We start from the raw sequence: 19,708 nt of genomic DNA, 5'->3' as shown, positions 1-19,708 counted from the left end.
CTCTGGATTTCTTTGCAAAGCTGCTTATTCATTTAGTAAATTATTGCTTTTGACTTTATTCCTTTTTACCCTCGAGTCTTATAATATTTCCTCAGTCTTTAACAAATGACAATATGGGCCCTTCCTCTTGAGGCTGTGCCCATCCTATCTTGATGAAACAGGCAGGATTGATTGACAGCATTAAGGCAAGGTCCCCTGTTCATCCAGGGAGGTGAAGCGTCAGTCAGGCTCCTCATTGCGCCACATCTGCCTAACCCCGTTCAGCCAGTGGCGACAGTGATTTAGTAGCCTGAAAGAGAGGGAGAGAAAGATCACTATGTCCACAGAAACACGCCTGCTTTCACCTTCAGGTGCACATCAATAACACATTTTGTCATCGCGGTATGTTTGTAACGGCACAGAGGTGAAGGGAGTTCGGCTCTCCTGTGAACGGCCGCAGGGCAGCGTTTCGCAACCTGCCATCGCTCGCTCTCAAACTCGCCACCAACCTTCAAAGCTGATCGGCCCCCTTCTTTAAAGCGATGCGTTTACTAAACAGAGAGAGGAGCAGCAGAAACGCATATTTTTGTTTGATTTAGTCTTCTCAGTCACTTTTTTACGAGTAGGTGTGGTCCGTCACCTTGAACACCAGCTGATAAACTGGCTTTTGAACACACAACAATGCTCCAGCTGACTTGCAACTTTTATCTCCTCCTCAGGGCGACATTTTGCAGCGTCATTCTGTTTTCAGTATGTCAGAAATTCAGCATATTTAGTCCTGGCAGGTTTATTGTGTGTGTGTGTGTGTGTGTGTGTGTGTGTGTCAGACCTACCGACGGGGCCCCAGCTTGTTTGCAGAGAGAATTAGCCGGAGGCATCAGTCAGAGCGCACCGTACACCGGCTTGGTTTTGACGCTAAATCCCCAAACAAGGGCTGGTGTACTTTGCAAAGCCCCGTTTGATGAGCAAAGCAGCGCAGACAAAAGACCCAGGCGGTGTCATTGATTCATCAGAGCTTAAAGAAGGCAGCTGATTTCAGACATTGTGACATCGGGGCCGTAATCTCACCATCATTAATTACAGTCTCCCCTGTGTCTGTCCTGCTTTATACACACACACATCTACAGCGGCTGGAGGGTGATCGAAGCAGTTCAGGTTAAAGGGGGGGTTCCACTCTCTAAAATATTCATAGCTTCTTCATTTAAATCAATTCAGCTCTTCGGGGGCACTCAAGCGTCAACTGTCAGAAATTGAGCCGGGCCTGTTGTAATCACTTCTTTACTTATCTCTACAGATGGCTCGTTCGCAATGGGCTCTGCATGGCTAGCTCACCAGCACGCTCTCTCTCTCTTCTCACTCCTTCCCATCTCTCCGCCCTATCTCCGTGTTTCATCCCCACCCTCTCATAATGGAACACACATAAATTCATCTGGGGTATTGAACCAGGGACATTCATCACCCCCAGAATTCATCTGCGAGGCATTTTCATTCCCAAAGTGTCTCCTTTCTCTCTCCCACTTTATCTCCCTCTCTCTGTTTCCCATCTCCACGTTTTGCATTCTCCGCATGGCAAGCCGGAGCTGGGCAGTCGGTGTCACGATTAATCTTTAATGCTCGCCTGCCCTAATTTTTCCTCATATTTTACAAGATCCCCCCCCCCCCTTTTCGCCAGCAAACGCTATATATAGAGTGATTACATGAAATTGTTGGGTTGTTTCATCACTTGCGGAGGGCCAATACCTGCGTCCGCCTCGCCTGTGCAGCCTCCCTCTCTCCCTCTCTCTGTGCCCTCGCAGCTTCCACCAGCGCGCTCGTCCCCAGTTTCCCTTTGGGGATCAGTGTTAACATCACATGCATGACAACTCTGTTCACCTCAAGGAGATCACACACACACACACGCAGCAATGGAATGTCCTTCTATTTAGAGAGTGGGACAGACAAGTAAATAGGGTAGAGGTTAGCATGCTAAAAATACAAGAGGCTGGCAGTACTCCTGCTGTCTGGGCAGAAAATAGCACCGTGTTGCTGCCGCCTCAGTCAGGGTTGTTAACTAAGGAGCAAACAGGAGCCCCGAGTCATGTTTGTGTTTGATGCAAGAAAGAAGCCGGAGCTCTGAATCACTCAAACGTACTCTTATTTGTTTGTGCACACCAAAGTCCCCTCGGCTACAGATGGTCTTTTATTAACTTAGCTGCTTCAGATAGAAGACGTGCCTCTGTGTTCTTGCCGTAGTCTTTTTTTGTCTGGCTTTTTAATACGTGGTGTTTGTGTCTTTACATGTCCACAGAGAGCATATAGGGTACGTTTGGAGGTAGACAAGCCCGTTCTTGATTTATTGAAGTAATGCAAGATATCCATATTGTGTATCTTCCTGTAGCCCAGCCTGGTGAAAGTCTGGTCCCACTTAGCGACAGAGGAGCTCGGTCTGTCTGGACTCCACTCTCATCCCTTTCCCACAGCCCCTCTGAATCATTTCATATTCATTACGTGTCTGGCTGGAGCCCGGCCTCTGACATTTGACTCCTAAAAGCCCACCTGGGACCGGGATGAAATAGACTTGCCAACAGTACGGCGGAGGTGGAGAGGAAGAGTGGAACGCTGGATAGTGATGGATAGGACAGCGTGTTCGTCTGAAGGAGGCTGACAGGCTCGGGTTACAGGCCGCTTGTTCCCTCTAACCCTGTTTGTGATATTAGCATTGTGTGAACTGAGAGATGCCCTGTAGCCGAGCGGCTACAAACACGTGTAGGTTAAGAGAGGTGAACGAGATGAGGGTGAAACAATCTGATCCTGTTTGTCATGAATGGAGCCACTGTGTGTTAAAAGGGAGGCGCTGTGATGTCAAGCAGCGGCTTCATTTCAGAGAGACGTATTGAAAGACAGATTAGTACTTTATTTGACGCCGAAGGGAATTTCGTTTGATGCACAATCTCACGGCAGTTCGACTCAGGAACACAAAAATCACCCCCCGACATGCTGGTACACATTCCCTCCGTCATTTACAACACATTATGCACTAGCTTTGGTTCAAAAGAATACTTGGGTGTGTTTTTAGTAGAGATGTTTGATGTAATTTTTTTCCTTCTCGATTCCGATACAGATACCGATACCGATACCAAGATTTTAGTATTGGCCCATACTGAGTACCCCTCCGATACTAGTACCAAAAAAATATGCATAATATTGGTGGAAAAACACTGATTGCTGGCATACACACCGATAACAGATATCGCATTTTAGACAGTATCTGAGGCCTGTACCTATACTGGTATCTGTGTCAATACTGTTAGTAGAGATGTTTGATACCAACTTTTCCTTCCCAATACAGATACAGATATCCAGACTTTAGTATCAGCCGATACTGAGTACCCCTCCGATACTAGTGCAAAACAAATACATAATATTGGTGGAAAAACTGACACTTGATTATGGTATCAGACCATATTTTAGGCACTATCAGAGGCCGATATCTACACTGGTATCTGTATCAATACCGGTTTAATCTGTTTTTAGTAGAGATGTTTGGTACTGGTATCAGTGCTGATATCGGTACTGGTATCGGTATCGTGTCGGTATCTGTATTGGTATCATAGCGGTATCGGCATCTGTATCGGTATCATAACGATACTGGTATCAGTATCTACTGGTATCAGAACAACTCTCATTTTTAGTGAAAGAGTGACATGTTGTTGCTAAAGGCAGCACTTCACATGAGGGGCCCATGGGGTGACTCTGATCACCTCCCCCTCATTGTTCTGTCTCTGTAGATGCAGTTATCTAACCTTTGCTGCAACCTGTTGTGTCTTATCTGCGCCATTGTTAGAGACACAGGGAGGGAGATAGTTGCTTGGTAGATACCACAATAATTAAGTGGTCATGTCAGATACTCCAGAGCACTCAATGTTCTGCAAAAAAATACACTTCACAGACGTTCATGTGGTTTATTTGCTGCACTACTGATGTTTGTTTTAGAACGTTTCATACCCAGAGACAGTGCAGCGGGAAAGACACTGATCTGAAGCCCGAAGTAGGATGTAAGACGTCCTCTATGAATGAAACGCGACACAAAAATGTCGTCCTCTATTCCTCATTCCTCACTTGTCATCTTTTTTCAAAGGCCCTGCCAGCCCGCATGTTCCTTCAGATTTAGGAAGTGGGTGGACTGATGGAGAAGTATGCAGCCGTGCAGCACTTAGAGCGGAGAGGGCACATTCTGTTATTCCACTGGATTTTTAACAGTAACCTGAGGAAAGCTTTTTATAGTCGGCTAAAAAGAGAAGGATGGAGAGAGAGAATGAAGAGAGGCATTGCTCAGGGATATTTAGTTTAGTTAGTCACTATTTGAAGTTGTGCTTTGTTTTGGCCAAAGTCTGTGAGTCTTAAAGTCACAGCCTTAATGATTCACCACCTGCAAACATGCACACCTTTGTTTGTTGCTCCAAATGATAGCTCTGTGATCAAGAGGAAGCTTTGTGGAGATAAAATCAGCAGAATAGGACCCTCTGACAGCTACTCTCCCCCTCCTTTGTGTTCATGCTGCAGCCAGGGAGCTGACTAATGGAAAAGGTGACGCTTTGAACCACAGTTGTCGAGTCTCACTGTGTGGCTCCCCTTTAGTAACTGGTGACCAGCCCTTTCTGCTTGTAGCGCTGCCGTCCTGTGCCACCACCGCCGCCGACGCTGACGCCCCGCTCTGCCCTCGCGCCATACGTGGGAAACCTCTGCACAGCGCCGCTGCCACTGTGGCGGTTCCACAATGGAGCTGGATTATTGTGTCTGGGCTGTCAGCACCTCTCAGCTGAAAGAGGGAGGGAAGGGGAGAGAAAGACAGATCTCAGGCACCGGGAGAGGAAGGGAGGCAGCGAGCGGAGGGGGGAGCTGGCATTTTCAAACAATAATCTCTGTGGAGCTTTCAGGGGGTTTAATGTCATTTTTGGCTGCTGGATTTTTGCCCTTTTCTCCTTTGAACAAAAAGAAATGAAGAGCGAGTAAGGAGGAAATAAGTGCAGGGAGACAACAGACAGACAGACAGACAAGGGGGGGGTAGTGTTTGGCTGGGTGACTGATATTATTAGTGTTCTGGTGCGGCTGATGGAGGCTTGGCCTGCATCCATTGGCTGCCAACAGGCCAGTGTTGGCAAAGTGGGTCTGGTACAGGCTGACCTATATCCCCGTCCTATTTAGCCCATTACAGCTTTTGTCTTTATCTTGACCGTCTCTTTATTCACCTTTTACATCTCTTCAGTCAGTATCAAGTGTCAGGATGGGACTAAACCTGTTTATTTGCTCACTTCTTAAGCAGATCTTTAATAACCTTAATATATGTGGCTCTGTTGCCATGGCAAAACCTGCGTCCGTTGTCCAGCCGCGTCTCGTTTCATCTTGCTGGGTCTTTCCACCAATGGAAATGTCAAACAATTAGGGCAGATAAATGGCATCTTAAGCCCACCAGTGCTTTTTTTTTTTTTACTTAGTACCTTGCGTGCAATCCACATGGCTGCCCAAATTCGCTCCTTCTGGCTACAGCAGGAGTGGCAACACTAATCTCCCCTTGCCGGTGTGAATTATGGATTGGATGTAATGCAGCGATTAGACACACGCACCTACACACACATGTCCCGCTGCTGCTAGGTTCCCCTCTGCACTGAGAAAAAAGGGTTTCCCCTCGGTGCTGCTCGCTCACCTGGCCACCCTGCCTCTCGTCTTTCCCCCCACGCCGCTCACCTCTGATCAACCTCCAGCGCTACATACATCCTGAAGCAATCCGCTCTCGCACATATGCTCGCTAAAGCCTTTCATGGCTGTAATCCCCGACACCAGGAAGAGATGCATGGGAATCTTGGTCAGCTGACTCTAAACAGAGCGGAAAGGATGATGGAGGAACTACAGCAACTTGAAGCCCTCTCCCCCCCTTCCCTTATACAAAGCCTGCTGGGATGCTCCTCGGGCTTGACATAACCCAACCCCACCTGCCCTCGCTGCTCAGCGGGAATCTCCATCACTGGCTTCCCCTGAGCTGGCCTACTTGGGACTGTTTGATCTCATTGTGGAAGCAGGCGAGCTCGCCCGCTGCCTGGCAGGCAGAGCGCTCCTTGATGCAGAGGGGTTGGGGAGGTGGAGCAGGCTTCAGTGGAGAGGCTTAATAACTGTATTAACATCGCGGCTCCCCCAGGACCCACGCCTACACAGCAGAGGGAGGAGGGTGGAGGGTAAAGCTGCCTTCTTGCGCTTTAAATGCTCTGCCCTCATTCTCTCTTTTCAGCTGCGTTTTTAATTCAGCGTGATTTATACATCAAGATTTATTAGAGCAACAACATTAATAGTAAATCTTCTTTTATCTCATATTTCTCTCTTGGCTGCTCGGCAGGTCCTGTGCCTCTCCGTCTTACCTGTCTTTTCTCTAATGCGTCGTCTGTTTAATTACACCTGGCTGTTTATTTATTCATCACAGATTGACATTAGTTGCCTTTATTACAATCCGCTTTCAAACACTCCTACTCTCTCCCCACCTGTGTGTGTCGCTATTCACGAAAGTTCCCCCTGTCCCTTGAATTATACATCCGAACCTCTTAAATAATAGAAAGGCCCCACTTAGCTTAATGGACATGGTTAACTGGGAGAGGCGTGCGTTCCTACTTACAGAGGAACTGGGTCGCAATAAACGGCAACCAGTCACCCCCCCCCCACCACCACCAGGGTCATGATGAGGCCCGGGTCGCACGGCGGAGAGAGACGGAGCAGTCGGCAGAGGGCAGCCGGGGTTAACTGGACCCCAGAGGGACGGAGGACAGGAGGGTGGAGTGTTGACACCAAGCTCACCTGAGGGCTCGGCTCAGGTTACATCCAGGGCTGCTTATTGGTGTGTTCATATGCAGCAAGCGTAACACCAACGATAATTTTCCTAGTGGATTAATTTGGATAAGTCGAAAATTTCTATGCAGAAGGCCTACTTCTTCTGACTGACGTTGTAGGCAGAGATCAACATCGTCTCACTAGAACCAGTTGCCTGACTGGTGGGCAGCAGTATCACAGGAAATGGTGTGTGTTTTTGGGTGTGTGTCATGATCAAATGGCTCCCCCTCAGGCTACACTGAAAGGTTAGGGATCCATGCAGGAAATTAGTGTCTGTGGAGGCACAGACAACACACACTCACACAGAGAGAGAGAGAGAGAGAGAGAGAGGGAGGGGGAAAAGCACAACCCAAACTGGAGGAAGCTAAACATGTCCTTCATTAAATCCGACTAACATCCCACTGCGCTCCCTTGATGACTCTGCCTCCCCTCATCAGCCATTTTTCCGAAAGCAAGGCGCTAACTCAATCTCCCGTCGAGATCGACAACCTCACCTTTTTTATTTATTATTTTTCCAAGCATTAGCGCTGACATTAAAGACAAATGAGCCTGTTCTCCCCTCGCTCTGCCCAAATCTTCCACTAAGCAGACCCCTGACACTTCAGCGTCAGACAGCTGAATCAAATGTGTGTCATCAGTCATCATTAGGAGGCGAGATCAGGGGCGCAGTGGAAGAGGAAGGTGTTTAAAGCTGCTTTTTGTGAATCTTTGTTGGAGGTTTTTATAGGTCAGGTGTGCAGCCAGGTAGTTGCGCTGCAATTTCAGCCTGTGGAGCTGTAAAGGAAATCTATACGTGTATGAACGATGGCCGGTCAGAGTGGTTGTTTGTTTCCAATCAATGTGTAGCTTGTTTTCCTCTGCGTCTGCCTATTCTAAATATGTCAGCTGTCTCCTAGGGGTCTTTAGGCCACTTTAACCCCCCGTGCTGACCTAGTAACCCCCTCGGGTCCCGGCACCACTGAGCTCTTTAACAGACCTTTGACAGGATAATGGCACGCTTGCTGCGTCTTCTACTCCACGCCTTTTGCAAATACCTCCACTTACATCCTCGATAATATGCTTTCAACTCCCAAACCTGACATCGCCGCTTTGAGCTAATTTATGAAGGAAACTGTCGTCATTATGGGTTTCATGTACAGTAGAGGAATGCACTGTTCGCCTGCCGAGGCTTGACGGCGGAGGTAAATTACAAGCCAGTTTAACTATTAGCTCTAACTCACGTTGACGAGTACATGAAGTGACAAACCTAAATAGGTGTCTGCGTTTTAAGAGAAACGGCACAGTACTACGCGCACACACGCTGCACTCGCGACCTCTCCCCCACTTCCACACTCGTGCTCCCCGCTCTGAAGCTAAGGAGATCAAACTCTTGTAATCTATTCCCCTGTGATTGACTATTGTGTCGTCCGCGGAGAAGGAGAGGAGGGCGAGGGAGAACATGAGTCGAGAGGAGGCGGTTTAACATGACAAAGCCGGTCCCTGGTGATCCTCCTCTTCTCCTCCCCAGATCCTCTTCTCCTCTCCCCTCACTCTCTTGATCCCTTGTTCCCCCTTTTTCTCTCTCCACCTCCTCCAAGCCTCTCCAAGTCCACTTCAGCCCTCTAATGCAAATACCCCTTTGCTCCCTCCATATTTATGACCCGCTTCCTCCACTGTTAAATATGCGCTTAAGAACTGAGGGGCCAGTCACATTGGATTAGCGAGTATCAATGGGCAGATAACCTCTCTGTTAGAGTGAGTGAAGAGCAAACACTCCAGCACAAGTATTCATGCCGCTCTTTTGGCCTTCAAACACTGTGTGTGTGGCAGTCGGCTCAATAAAGAAGAATGGGCTCTGGTTAATGTGTATGGATGTGATTTCAGCTGAGGCAGATAGAATCATGGTTAATGTAGTGCCTCTTCCAGTATCTCCTCACCTGCCATTGTTTCTAACTCTGTAGGCAGAAAGGTGGATATAAAGGGGCCTTTGTGAATTTGGTTTGAAAAAGTAAAAATAGTCTACATATGATATCAAAGATGAGTGTCATTAAAAATCCACAAAAGATACTGAAAATAAACCTTTATAAGTGTTAGAAACCCAAGTTAAAAAGGCTTGTTTAGACCTTTCCTTAAGACTTAGGAGGCGTGGTCAATCACATGTTGATTGACAGCTGCCAGGCTCTGCAAACAACAATGCCACATCCTGCAATTTCAATTGGCCACTGAATGGCGAGTAACAAAAGGCCATTAGCTGTTAGCACATGCTTCCGATTGAGAGACAACCAACTCCACCGCTGAGCTAATAGCTAATGCTACATTGGCTCTGTAGCATTAGGGAAACTAAAATCCCCTGCCAGCGCTCAACGCCCATCACCAACAGAGGGTCATTAACAGCACGCAATAAACTCCCAAAGCACAAAAGGACAACTGCGTTTGAGGCTAAACAATGTGGCTGTTAATTCTTGATGCTAACGCTGGTTGTAAACGTCCAAATAGCTGCTGTGTGACTTCTGCTAAAATTGAATTATTTGCTTGATAAACATCTGAGCTAGGAAGCTATGAATGCAATGCTAAGTGTTAGCTCTGTAGCTAGTGCTAAATTAGGGAACTAAAATCCCCCGCCAAAGCTCAACACCCATCACCAACAGAGGGTCATTAACAGCACGCAATAAACTCCCAAAGCACAAAAGGGCAATTGCGTTTGACGCTAAACAATGTGGCTGTTAATTCTTGATGCTAACGCTGGTTGTAAATGACCAAATAGCTGCTGTGTGACTTCAAGCATCCAAATGTAATCAAACCCAATTCAAATCCAATATGAGGAAAGTTTACACAAACGTCAATGGCAATACTTCAAATAAGGATAGAAACTAGTCTCTGATACATTTCAGATGCTATGCTCATAAGACCCTGACATACTTGGCTCTCCTGACATCTCTTTCTTGATTTCTTTTGGAGCACCTCTCCTCTCACGGTCCCTTTAAGGACGCAGGAGTATTTTCAGGCCCCTGACCCTCTGACTTCTTATAACTGGTTGCTTGTAATGTCGTTGACCTTGGGGTTTTACTGGAATAGAGGGAATTGAAGCTTATTTGGCTGTTGCACTCATTCTAAGTGGCTGTGAAAAAAAGAGCATCAGCCAGACGACTTACGCGGTAACCTTTTAAAAGGCTTTTGTTAGACGGCACAGTCAGTTCCTGGATCGGGTAAAGGCCTTTCTTTAACTCTTGCTTTGGCACCCTCCTGGCTTCTCTATGCATGAGTGCAGTTTGTTATCACAGAAGGAAAAAGCACGAACACAGTCGCCCAATCACGCACAATTCTATAATTAACCGATGCAGGCACTCTGTAAAAGAGAGGCTTAATGTTTCATGAAGCCGTTTTCACAGTCGGAGCGCTAACATTAAAGAGCGGTTTGTTAAAGGCTGCGGTTTCACTCGTGTGTTCGTGCCATGATCCCATGATGACCTTGATCTTGAATCGTGTGTTGATCACAGCCGTAAGTCACTCCAGGGTGGGTGTATTAGCTCACATTGAGAGAGTTGACAAAGGGCGTTGCGCTGTGGTTACACCTTCTTACTTTCCCACAGTGAAGAGTGTGTCGGGAGGCAAACACGCCGGTGTGCAGGGCTTTTATTTTTGAGGTTTTGAAATGTTTGTGTTGCGTGTCACAGTCCTCCCCCTGGTCCCGTCGCTCTTCTCTTTCTTCTCTGTTCTCTCTTCTCTTCATCTTTAACAGCCTATTTTTCTCTTCCGCCCCCTCCTCTTTCTCTTAATGTGGGTCAGTGATGTCGCTCAGCTGATAGCATACAGCTGCTGTGTGCGTGTGATCAGCTCGTAAGGATGAATTAATGTTAACGGTGGATCCGTTGTGGGCAAACATCGCCTGTGTTTGTCATTTGGATTAGAAAAGGCCTTCTAATCATAGGCTTGATTAAACTCTTTATAAAGCTAACACAAACACTCATATAGGAGGTCGTTTGATGGGGGGAAAAAGGGACAGTCAGAATCCTGAAAGAATCCAGCACACACACATGTCCACATTCCTACACACACTCTTACATTAGATATCATGTTTTCCTCCCCACGTCCCAGAACGACACGTGTGAGAGGCTGCTGAAACGCACCGCTCTCCGCGTCCACATCCCGGCGTCCTCTGGCTGCCTTTTTGCCCCCTTGTGCCCACCACCGTGTCCCTCACCATCAGCTCATGCCAAATATCTCCGGTCACCCCGGGGCAAGTGCCAACTCGCATAGTCCCACTGTCAGTCAGCAGGCACAGACAGCTGCTGGGTAGAGTTACACCGTGTTACTCGGGGTTGCGGGGGAGCTGTTGTTGCCAGGGAAGATAGCTGTCGTTCAGCGCTTGTTAAGTTTGTGTTTTACTGCACAGTTGGATCCAAAAACATCGGAGTGCTTACGTGACTATTTGATCATGTTTGGTGACGTCTGTATGTGCGAGAAAATAAACTCAGCTAGCATGTGGCTGCAGCAGCTAACACAAAGCTGCAGCTCCAAGTCGAGCCCCAGTAGACCTCACCTTTGCCATCTGCTCCCTCCCCTCCCCCTCCCTCCCTCTACCTCCCCCGCGCTCTAGTTTGTCCACACATGTTCTCAGTTCCGTCTCCATTTGCCGGGGCAGCGGTGATAGCAAAACCTGGTGTGTTGTTATTTCAGAGGCCTGGCAGCATGGAGCGGGAAGTTATCTTGGGCCCCTAGAGAAGGGGCTTGGGAACATGGTGGGGGCCGCCGGGCTGATAAAAACCAGGCCTGGCCAACACAAGAACATGCTGACACTCACGCACAGACACTTGTGTACATCCACGCTGCACAGATTATGAGATATGCACTTAAACATGCAAAGATGCACCCATTTCTTTGTGTTGCTACCATGTAAAGACGCCATAAATTACCCCTCGCTCAAGCCAACCTGGTGTTTTCCCCCACTCCCGGCCCATCATTTCCTGGTGTTGAGAAAGGATCGTCATAACATCCAAGCAAGACTCCTCGCTCCGCGCCGCCTCGCCCTTCGGCCTCTGCCCGGACCCTCATCTATCACTCGCGTACATGTGTGTTTTTCTTGCCGTAACACGCCAGATTGGGGGAGTTACCCGGCCCCAATTTGGAGAACCACTCGTCTGCGGCCTTCAAACGTTTGCTCGAGCTGTCGCATCAATTTCTGCTCTTTCTGCAACATTTGAATATCTGCAGCGGTTGCAAAACAACAGGCTGTCATTCCTTTGCAATGTGCACCACAACAGACGCTCCAAAGTGGAAGTGAAGTGTCATTCCCAGCAAGGAAATCATATCAGAATCCGATTATTCTCTCAGTTTGATCCCTGCACTTCATTTCCTTACACTTAGAGCGCCATGGTGTGATAAACTGCATGACGTTAAAGTATATTACAACTCTGTTAGAAACCGTAAATCACGCCAGACCTCAAGTTTTCCCAATGTTCCCAATATTTTACTTGGAACGCTCGGAGGCTCATTAATAGTGACAGCACCCTGCATCTCCATCTTTCTCTCCCTCTTTCTACACACAACTCTTTCTGCAAGCTAAACATGCAGCAGCTTAGGTGCAGCACAACCGGGCAGGGAGATCCTCGGTAATCCTCCTAACTCGCCCTCGCTGAAACGAGCACACACACAATCGTATGGTACCATGACATGCATGTTATAAGGGGGAGAAGAGGCAGATGGCCGACTGGCATGATACATTTTAGCATCCAGAATGATCAGTGAGGCAATAATGTACCGTTATTGATCCGTTTGTTTGCATCCTCAGGTGGAGGAGGAGCGAATATTGACGTCCACGTCGGTCAATTTGTTTGCAGGCCGACATGATTCAGCTGCTTGTTTGATATGTAAGAAGAAGAAATCAGAAGTCATTGTTATCAGCTAAAACCCACCACACCTTACACTTGTAGGAATCGACTTTGGCAAGGATGCAACGGAAGGATTTAAGACGTGAAAGGGGACGTCCTGTGACTTCCTGTCTTGCATAGGGTTTAAATTGTAGAGGGCAAACGGGAGGATGTCAGACTCAGAAAGTGGGGCAGGTAGAAAAAAAGGGGGAGTGAAGGTGGAAAGTGGCGGGAGAAGAGGGGGGAGGAAAGGCTGGATTTAGTTACAGTGAATATGGGAGGCGTGAGGCTCCCTGTCTGCTCTCCTGCCCCATGTTAACCTCCACTGGCTCTCCTTCCTCTGCGTGTGTGTGTGTGTGTGTTTTCACTTACGCCTGCCTACCCCGCCGCCAGATTCCTCCCCTTCTCCCATCCAATAACTGTTCACACTCCGTGTTTGAACACAAACACACCCCACTGTCGCTCTCCTCACAGCTGTCAGTCTTAGCGCGCCTGCTGGTGTGTGATCGCGCGGCTCGTAGGAAGATGCCGTGCGTGGATCCGCTGTCAGTAATCAGTGCAAAGGCGGCGATCGGAGAGCCCCGTCCATTTTCAGCGGAAAGCCGTTTTGACGCTCTGTGAGAGAATGGCAGGATTTCCCTGTGAGCAAGGAAGCAGTCCCATTTCCCCCTTCAGTAATTGAAGAGTGCTGACAAAGCATTCCCGCTTGTGTGTTTATGGTTTTTCCCTACTGCTGCTGCTTCCCCACATTCCTGACACGGAAACCAGAAATAACATCTGAATATTTAGCAAAAAGTCAAGCAGCATGCATGAGCGATGCCCTCCTCTGCTCGGCCAGTTTCGCTGCACTTCAAAGCTCTTAACTTGCTGCCAGTCGTTTTTATGGACATGCATGATGCATTGGCCTACAACTCCCAGGGTTTTTGTTCGGCGGTCTCTATCCCGAGGCACTTCCATCGGCCATCCTGCTTCATTATTTTAAGCAGACTTCAAAGCGAGTCTTAATGCAGCAGCCTGTGGCATGGTGGTCTGCGTGGTGTCTCATCTCCTGCACACTCGCTGCATGGGAAGACAAATGGACCTTTATATGTTCTTGCATGTATCTTACACATGGCCAGCATGTGTGTGTGTGTGTGTGCATGTGTGTGTGTGTCCAAATAATCTAATAGAAGTCAGAGGAACACAATGGCTGTGATAGAGTAGGATTCAACAAAGTCCATCCCCTCTGCCTTCATTTTCTTCAGTTTTTTACCCACAATGCAGCCAGCCAGCCAAGCATCCAGCCTGCTAATGTCGTTAGCTTCCCCCTAATGACGGTGAAATCTCATTAATATGCTTCACAGCTGGACCCTGTAACCAGTGGGGATGAAGGTAATCAAATCTCAGAGGACTAACCTAAGGCTGAACCTCGAGAACTGCTCGGCAGCACCGGGCCGAGACAAGCCAGAGTGTGGAGGCTTGATAATAGCCGGTGGGCTTCAGTGTGTGTGTGTGTGTGTGTGTGTGTGTGTGTGTGTGTGTGTGTGTGTGTGTGTGTGTGTGTGTGTGTGTGTGTGTGTGTGTGTGTGTGTGTGTGTGTGTGTGTGTGTGTGTGTGTGTGTGTGTGTGTGTGTGTGTGTGGGTCTGTGGTCTCACTGCCTTTTTGAAGTGCTGATGTTAGCCAGGCCATCTTATGTCAGTATCAGAGCTCGGGCCGGTCCATCATCAGAATAGATTTCATTTCAGCCTTGTGCGCATTTGTCCGTTTAAGTCTCGGCATGCGCTAATCGCTAACGGAGGATGTGACCGCGAGGGGCGCGGCTCGTCTCTAAGTGCACTTGTGGCTCATGATGTATGCAAAGTGAATCTGAAGAGCGGCATTACAGACCACTCACACTTGAACTTAATTAAATCACCGGTGCTTTGGCTCTGAGTTGGAGAAACACCACGCTACATTAGGCTATTAAGATATGTGAGGCCTGCTGGCACGCACGCCGAGTGTCTGCAAATGTGAATATCAGAGGAGAGATAGGAGTGCATGAAGCTAGCATCTTTGGCATAATAGTCATACAGAATCAGCGTTATGAAATATATACGTTCTTACACATTGTTTAGAGCGATATGGACAAAATTCAGACTAGGAAACATTTGCGCAACAATTTATGAAACAAATGTTACACAACTGGGCTTCAGCTCTCTTAAAGGAGCAGTTCACCCCTGGAAAAAGCCGCTGTCAGTCAAAGCTGGTGTTCTGTAATCAATAGAAGCAATAATATTTGAAATTGGCTCCATAGCTGTGGGGAAAGTCGTACAAACAGCACGTGGTTTCGCCCATTCTACATTCCTACAACACCCAGCGTGCATTGCGCCCCTCCCTCTGAAAGGAACGACCCAGCGAGAGGTGCATAGCGTCCTCCAAAGGTACAGAGTGAAATTGCCTTTTATTCCTACCATAATGGCATTAGCTCCCCATAATAGCATGATAGGACTGAGGTTGAATATTGGTGAGCTGGCCCTTTAAGGCAGAGCTCCAGTGTCAGGTTTGTTTTCCCTGGTTACACCTGACGTCCTGTGTTTTTATTCCCATTTCTGGGCAGCGGTCTGACAACATGCCAGGCTGTAGTCTCCCATCCAGCCTTGTGTATCTGCTTCACAACAACTGTTGTGACCATACGCTTTGTGTGGTGTGTGTTTCACCTCCTCGCCCGAGCACAATGGATCCTTATCAGTAACTCTTGTCTGTTTCTCATTTGAACATTATTTTCATGGTCGCGGGTTCCTGCACTTGTACCCCAAACCAAACCGCCGTGTTATTGTCTATTCATCATGCCCTCTCTTGGCTAAAGGAATGATATCCTAGCTGTAGTTGGAGTATTAGTTACCACGGCGACTTTGCAGGCTCAGGAGGTCTGGAAAAACTTTGCCAGACACATTTCCAGCGCTAACATGTTGCAAGGATATCGAGGGAAAGCTCTCCAGGCGAGCGTGAGTCAGACCTTCCAGTGTTTGTGCGTAGGATTTCTTGGGTCACACAATAGGCGGGCTTGTGCGATCGTTGGTGTTGATCAGATGCAGGCTGGTGTTGAATAATGCCTGGGTGAGTTCTGCCGAAGAGCTAAGTAGCTCTGTCCTCTCTGCCTCTCCGTCCACAGGCCCGCCATTGTTTCGCTCCATGCCTAGGCTTGACAAGGCTCCAGAAGCCAGCCATTGTATTTAATTACAGTCGCCAGCCCCCTCGCAGACTCTTGTCCTTGCGTCCCAGATTTCCATGGGTGCTCTCATTAAGACTGTGTGTGTTTATGTGTGTGTGACCGATGAGGCTTTTTTAATAGCTGTAGAAAAACCCTTCTCCTGCGCGAACGCAGGCACGGCTGCAGTTTTTGTACGTACGCGTCCGGGTGGGTGGCACATCTGTTTGTCTGTGCATTTCTAATGAAGGCGGCTTTAACGTGGATGAATGGCTCTGCGGCCGCACTAATAACGCGGGCCTGTAATCAGTCCGCGTCAACAGAGGCAGAGGAGCGCAGGACACCGTGAATGGTTTTGTGCTAATGAGAAAATATGCCATGTTATGTAAGGGCTGCTCTATTTAAGTTTAATTTGTTTGACACGAGTGCGGTGACGGAATTGCCCAGTGGCGTGGGCAAAGATGGCCGTAATGGCAGCAATAAAAGGGAAAGGAGAAGCGGAGGACGGACTCTTCTTCTCACACAACTGAATCACTCCTTTTTCCTCCTCAACGCTGTGTGCATAACTCTCCCTGCTGGAGAATAATATATCTTGATTATGAGTGCATAAATTCTCCGCACTCCTTTCCTCTAATGAAATATGAAATTAATAGTTTTCATTTTTGCTTCAAGCACGTTAAATATTCTCTTTTCTTTAACTTTTCAAGGCTCTAAGTTAAGATCTGACAGGTGTGCAATGTGCAGATGAATCTTAAGCTCAAGGGAGAAGCATTAGTGAAGTAACGCAGCCTAGTTTCACTCCCCGTGTGTGTGTGTGCGTGTGCAGTCTTTATCACCTCATCTGCTTTGTGTTTTAGACTTTGTTTATTGCTCAAACACACCATAGTTCTCCCGTCTCTCCTGCCTCCCTTCATCTCCAGCCTTAATCAGTTTTCCTTTTCCACATTTCTCATGCTTTTGCGCAAGAGTTTCCAAAGAATGATCTTAGTTCAATAAACAAAAAAGCCCTCAGAGGTAAATAATAAGAGTATCAGCGCCCTTTAACCCATATTTAGCCGTTTACACCAGAGCATCAAAGCTAGTAGCTGGCATGAAAGTTGCATCTGACATCCAGGCAGCTCATAAATGAAATGTCTTAATAACCCCGGCCTGATTGGGTGTCACTGTTTGGTGTTGCAATGTGAGCTTTATTGCTGTTCAGCTTAACTGTCCCCGTCACCTGAGACACCCCCATCAGATCTGCTGCGTGAGATAACCCGCAGGCCTCGGAGAGGCTACATTTTGTCGTACGCTGCTTGCGTCTGTTATGTTTTTTTTCCAGGAAGTGCGGAACATATCAGGGCTTCAGGTTGGTTTATTTTGGTTGTTCTCAATGTAATCTTCCCCTTGCACCATCTGCCGCGTGGAGATTGGCAAGCTGAGACCGGCGCACGGACGCTATAAAAGGATCGGAAAGTGCAAGAGAAAGACACGGAGAAAAACTTGATCCTGTCTTTATATCGCACAATATGCAGTGTGATTAGAGTGTGTGTGTGTGTGTGTGTGTGTGTGTGTGTGTCGTCACGTGGAGAGTGCTCCCAGCTGTACTACGGGCCTGCTGAACCAGCCCACTCTGTTAAATATAGATGGCTTATTTACACTGGAGTACTGCAGGCTGCCCCTGAGCTGTTGTCAACCTCCCCAATCCCCCCTTCAGTTGCTGGGTGGAGCAGCATGGCTGCAAAATGCACACGTGCATGTCGTACACCTGTGTGAACTCAACACTCATGAAGTTGTTGGATATCATTGTTTTAGACAGCCCACATGCTAGCTCAGAATGCTAGCTCATTTGCTAACAAGGATTATACACTTAGACAGTCAGCCACAGGGTGCAGGTCTCTGCTGTGAATGTGTGTTTTTATATTTGATTAAAGCGCCGTGTTTTGTAACACACAGGATATTGAGGTCAAAGTCCAATACATATTACATGAAGGCAACAGCAGGTTACTTCCCCACAATCCCGGGCGTCTTTGTTTACCATGTAAAGCACACAAAATATGGGAGCTTACAGAGCGCTCACATGTTGTTTGGTTTGTCATATTAGTGCTTATTGGCTGAGTGTGTACAGCCGCTTTCTGTTTACTGCTCTCATATTGAATAAGAGGGATTGAGGTGTGTGTGTGTGTGTGTGTGTGTGTGTGTGTGTGTTGTGTTTGGTCGAGGCAGAATAAACAAGTAACATAACTGACCTGTCAGAAGCAGAGAATGTATGCTGAGCTCGTCTGCAGTACTTGCTGCTGTTTATCATTACACTGTGACCTTTTATTCTTCAGTATTTTAAAGCATTTTTATTTAAAACAGCACAATTTGAACATTTGTATAAAAGCAGAACTCGAGGCTGTGAATCAAAGGAGAAAACCTTTCTTTGAACCCTGCTAGCAAAGCAGCTTTTGCCTGTTACGCACACACACGCACACAGGAGGCATAATTTCAGCAGTAAATAAGAATATTCTGCAGAGGCTGGTTTCTTCGCTTCTTTGATTGTGTGTGTGTGTGTGTGTGTGTGTGTGTGTGTGTGTGTGTGTGTGTTGTTCTTTGAAGATATTTCCTTCCTGTGTGCGGATCAAGAAGAATGCAACAAATCAAGAAGTAGTCCTTGGACTTGCATCTTTTTTATTAAACAGATTGTTTGAGAGTGAGTTCCCCTCCCGGTGATTTGTATTGGACAAGTGTATCTGTCTGGATCTGAGTGTGTGTGTGTGTTTGAGTGTACACATGAGATTTAGTGTTTATCCCACTGATATCGATTAATGCTGCGTGTCTGTCTGCACTCCATCTGATAGCGTTCGCTAACCCCACTGCTCTCCTGCTCTTCTCCACAGCGATAGAGACCCAGAGTACCAGCTCAGAGGAGATAGTGCCAAGCCCGCCCTCGCCTCCCCCGCCGCCCCGCGTCTACAAGCCCTGCTTTGTGTGCCAGGACAAGTCCTCAGGGTACCACTATGGTGTCAGCGCCTGTGAGGGCTGCAAGGTGAGACTCCCCGGCCTTCCTGTGAATCTGCCAAGCAAGCAAGATGTTCATCAATCTCGTAACCTTCGTGCGATTTGCAGTAGGAAAAAGAGAAATACACTCAGGCTCTCGAAGTCTAAGCTGAGATGATCAAAAGATGAGGCAAGCTAATGGAATATTTCACATCTTGTTGAGTTTTTCACAGTTTAATAGTGGACCTTAACATTGGAAATGAGCCAAAACTGACTTATTTCACTGCCATTACTGGACTTGTGCTTTATTCAAGCAATAACACACTAGAGGGAGTGCTGTTATACTGTATATCAGCACGGCTGTGGCCAGCAGTGCTGATATTCAGTATAACAGCAGGTTTTCAAGTGTGATAAACACTTCTATAAGCAGCATTATATAGTAAACAATAATAGGCAACAGCAAATTATAATTTTTTGATTATTGAAGTATTTATTTGACTCCTACAACACAACTAGTTCTAAAACTTGACTGTAGCTGGACTGCTGCTAAGCTAAACAAACATTTTCTTGCTACTTTCTGAATGTCTAGACGTAACCAAACACCATCGACTTTGTATTATGCACATTTATCTTTATGATGCCATGTCTCATGCAACCAGTGAAATAACTCCCAGTGCCGTTATACTCTATATCAGCACTCATAGAATGCCTCTTGTCCTATTGGGCGTAACCAGTTGTTGCGTTATGGCCTGCATGCTCATCAATATGGCATGGCCGAGTTGGAATCACCCCTTTCAACACTTAAAACTGCAACCCATATCTGCGCACATTGTACAACAAGATAACATACATTATTAACTCCTGCTTATCAGGTTCAGATGTACAGTGTGTGCAACTTTGTCT

At 47.3% G+C, this 19,708-nt stretch overlaps 1 protein-coding gene across 3 annotated transcripts in view; it reads left to right on the top strand.

Annotated features, from left to right (window-relative positions):
- raraa (retinoic acid receptor, alpha a) overlaps positions 1-19,708 on the top strand; it is a 157,400-nt gene that overhangs the window by 122,192 nt on the left and 15,500 nt on the right. For 2 of the 3 annotated variants that reach the window (XM_069665070.1, XM_069665069.1), the window contains one exon: positions 18,706-18,854. In XM_069665070.1, coding sequence (XP_069521171.1) covers positions 18,706-18,854 — 149 coding nt within the window. Of the gene's footprint in view, positions 1-18,453; positions 18,519-18,705; positions 18,855-19,708 lie in introns of those variants that run through there. The other variant, XM_069665071.1, reaches the window with a different exon arrangement.

This window comes from Semicossyphus pulcher, unplaced genomic scaffold, assembly GCF_022749685.1.
Source record: "Semicossyphus pulcher isolate SPU_LCO1_2020_fin unplaced genomic scaffold, fSemPul1.0.p SCAF_16, whole genome shotgun sequence".
NCBI lineage: Eukaryota > Metazoa > Chordata > Actinopteri > Labriformes > Labridae > Semicossyphus > Semicossyphus pulcher.
This window is presented reverse-complemented; position numbering and strand designations above follow the sequence as displayed.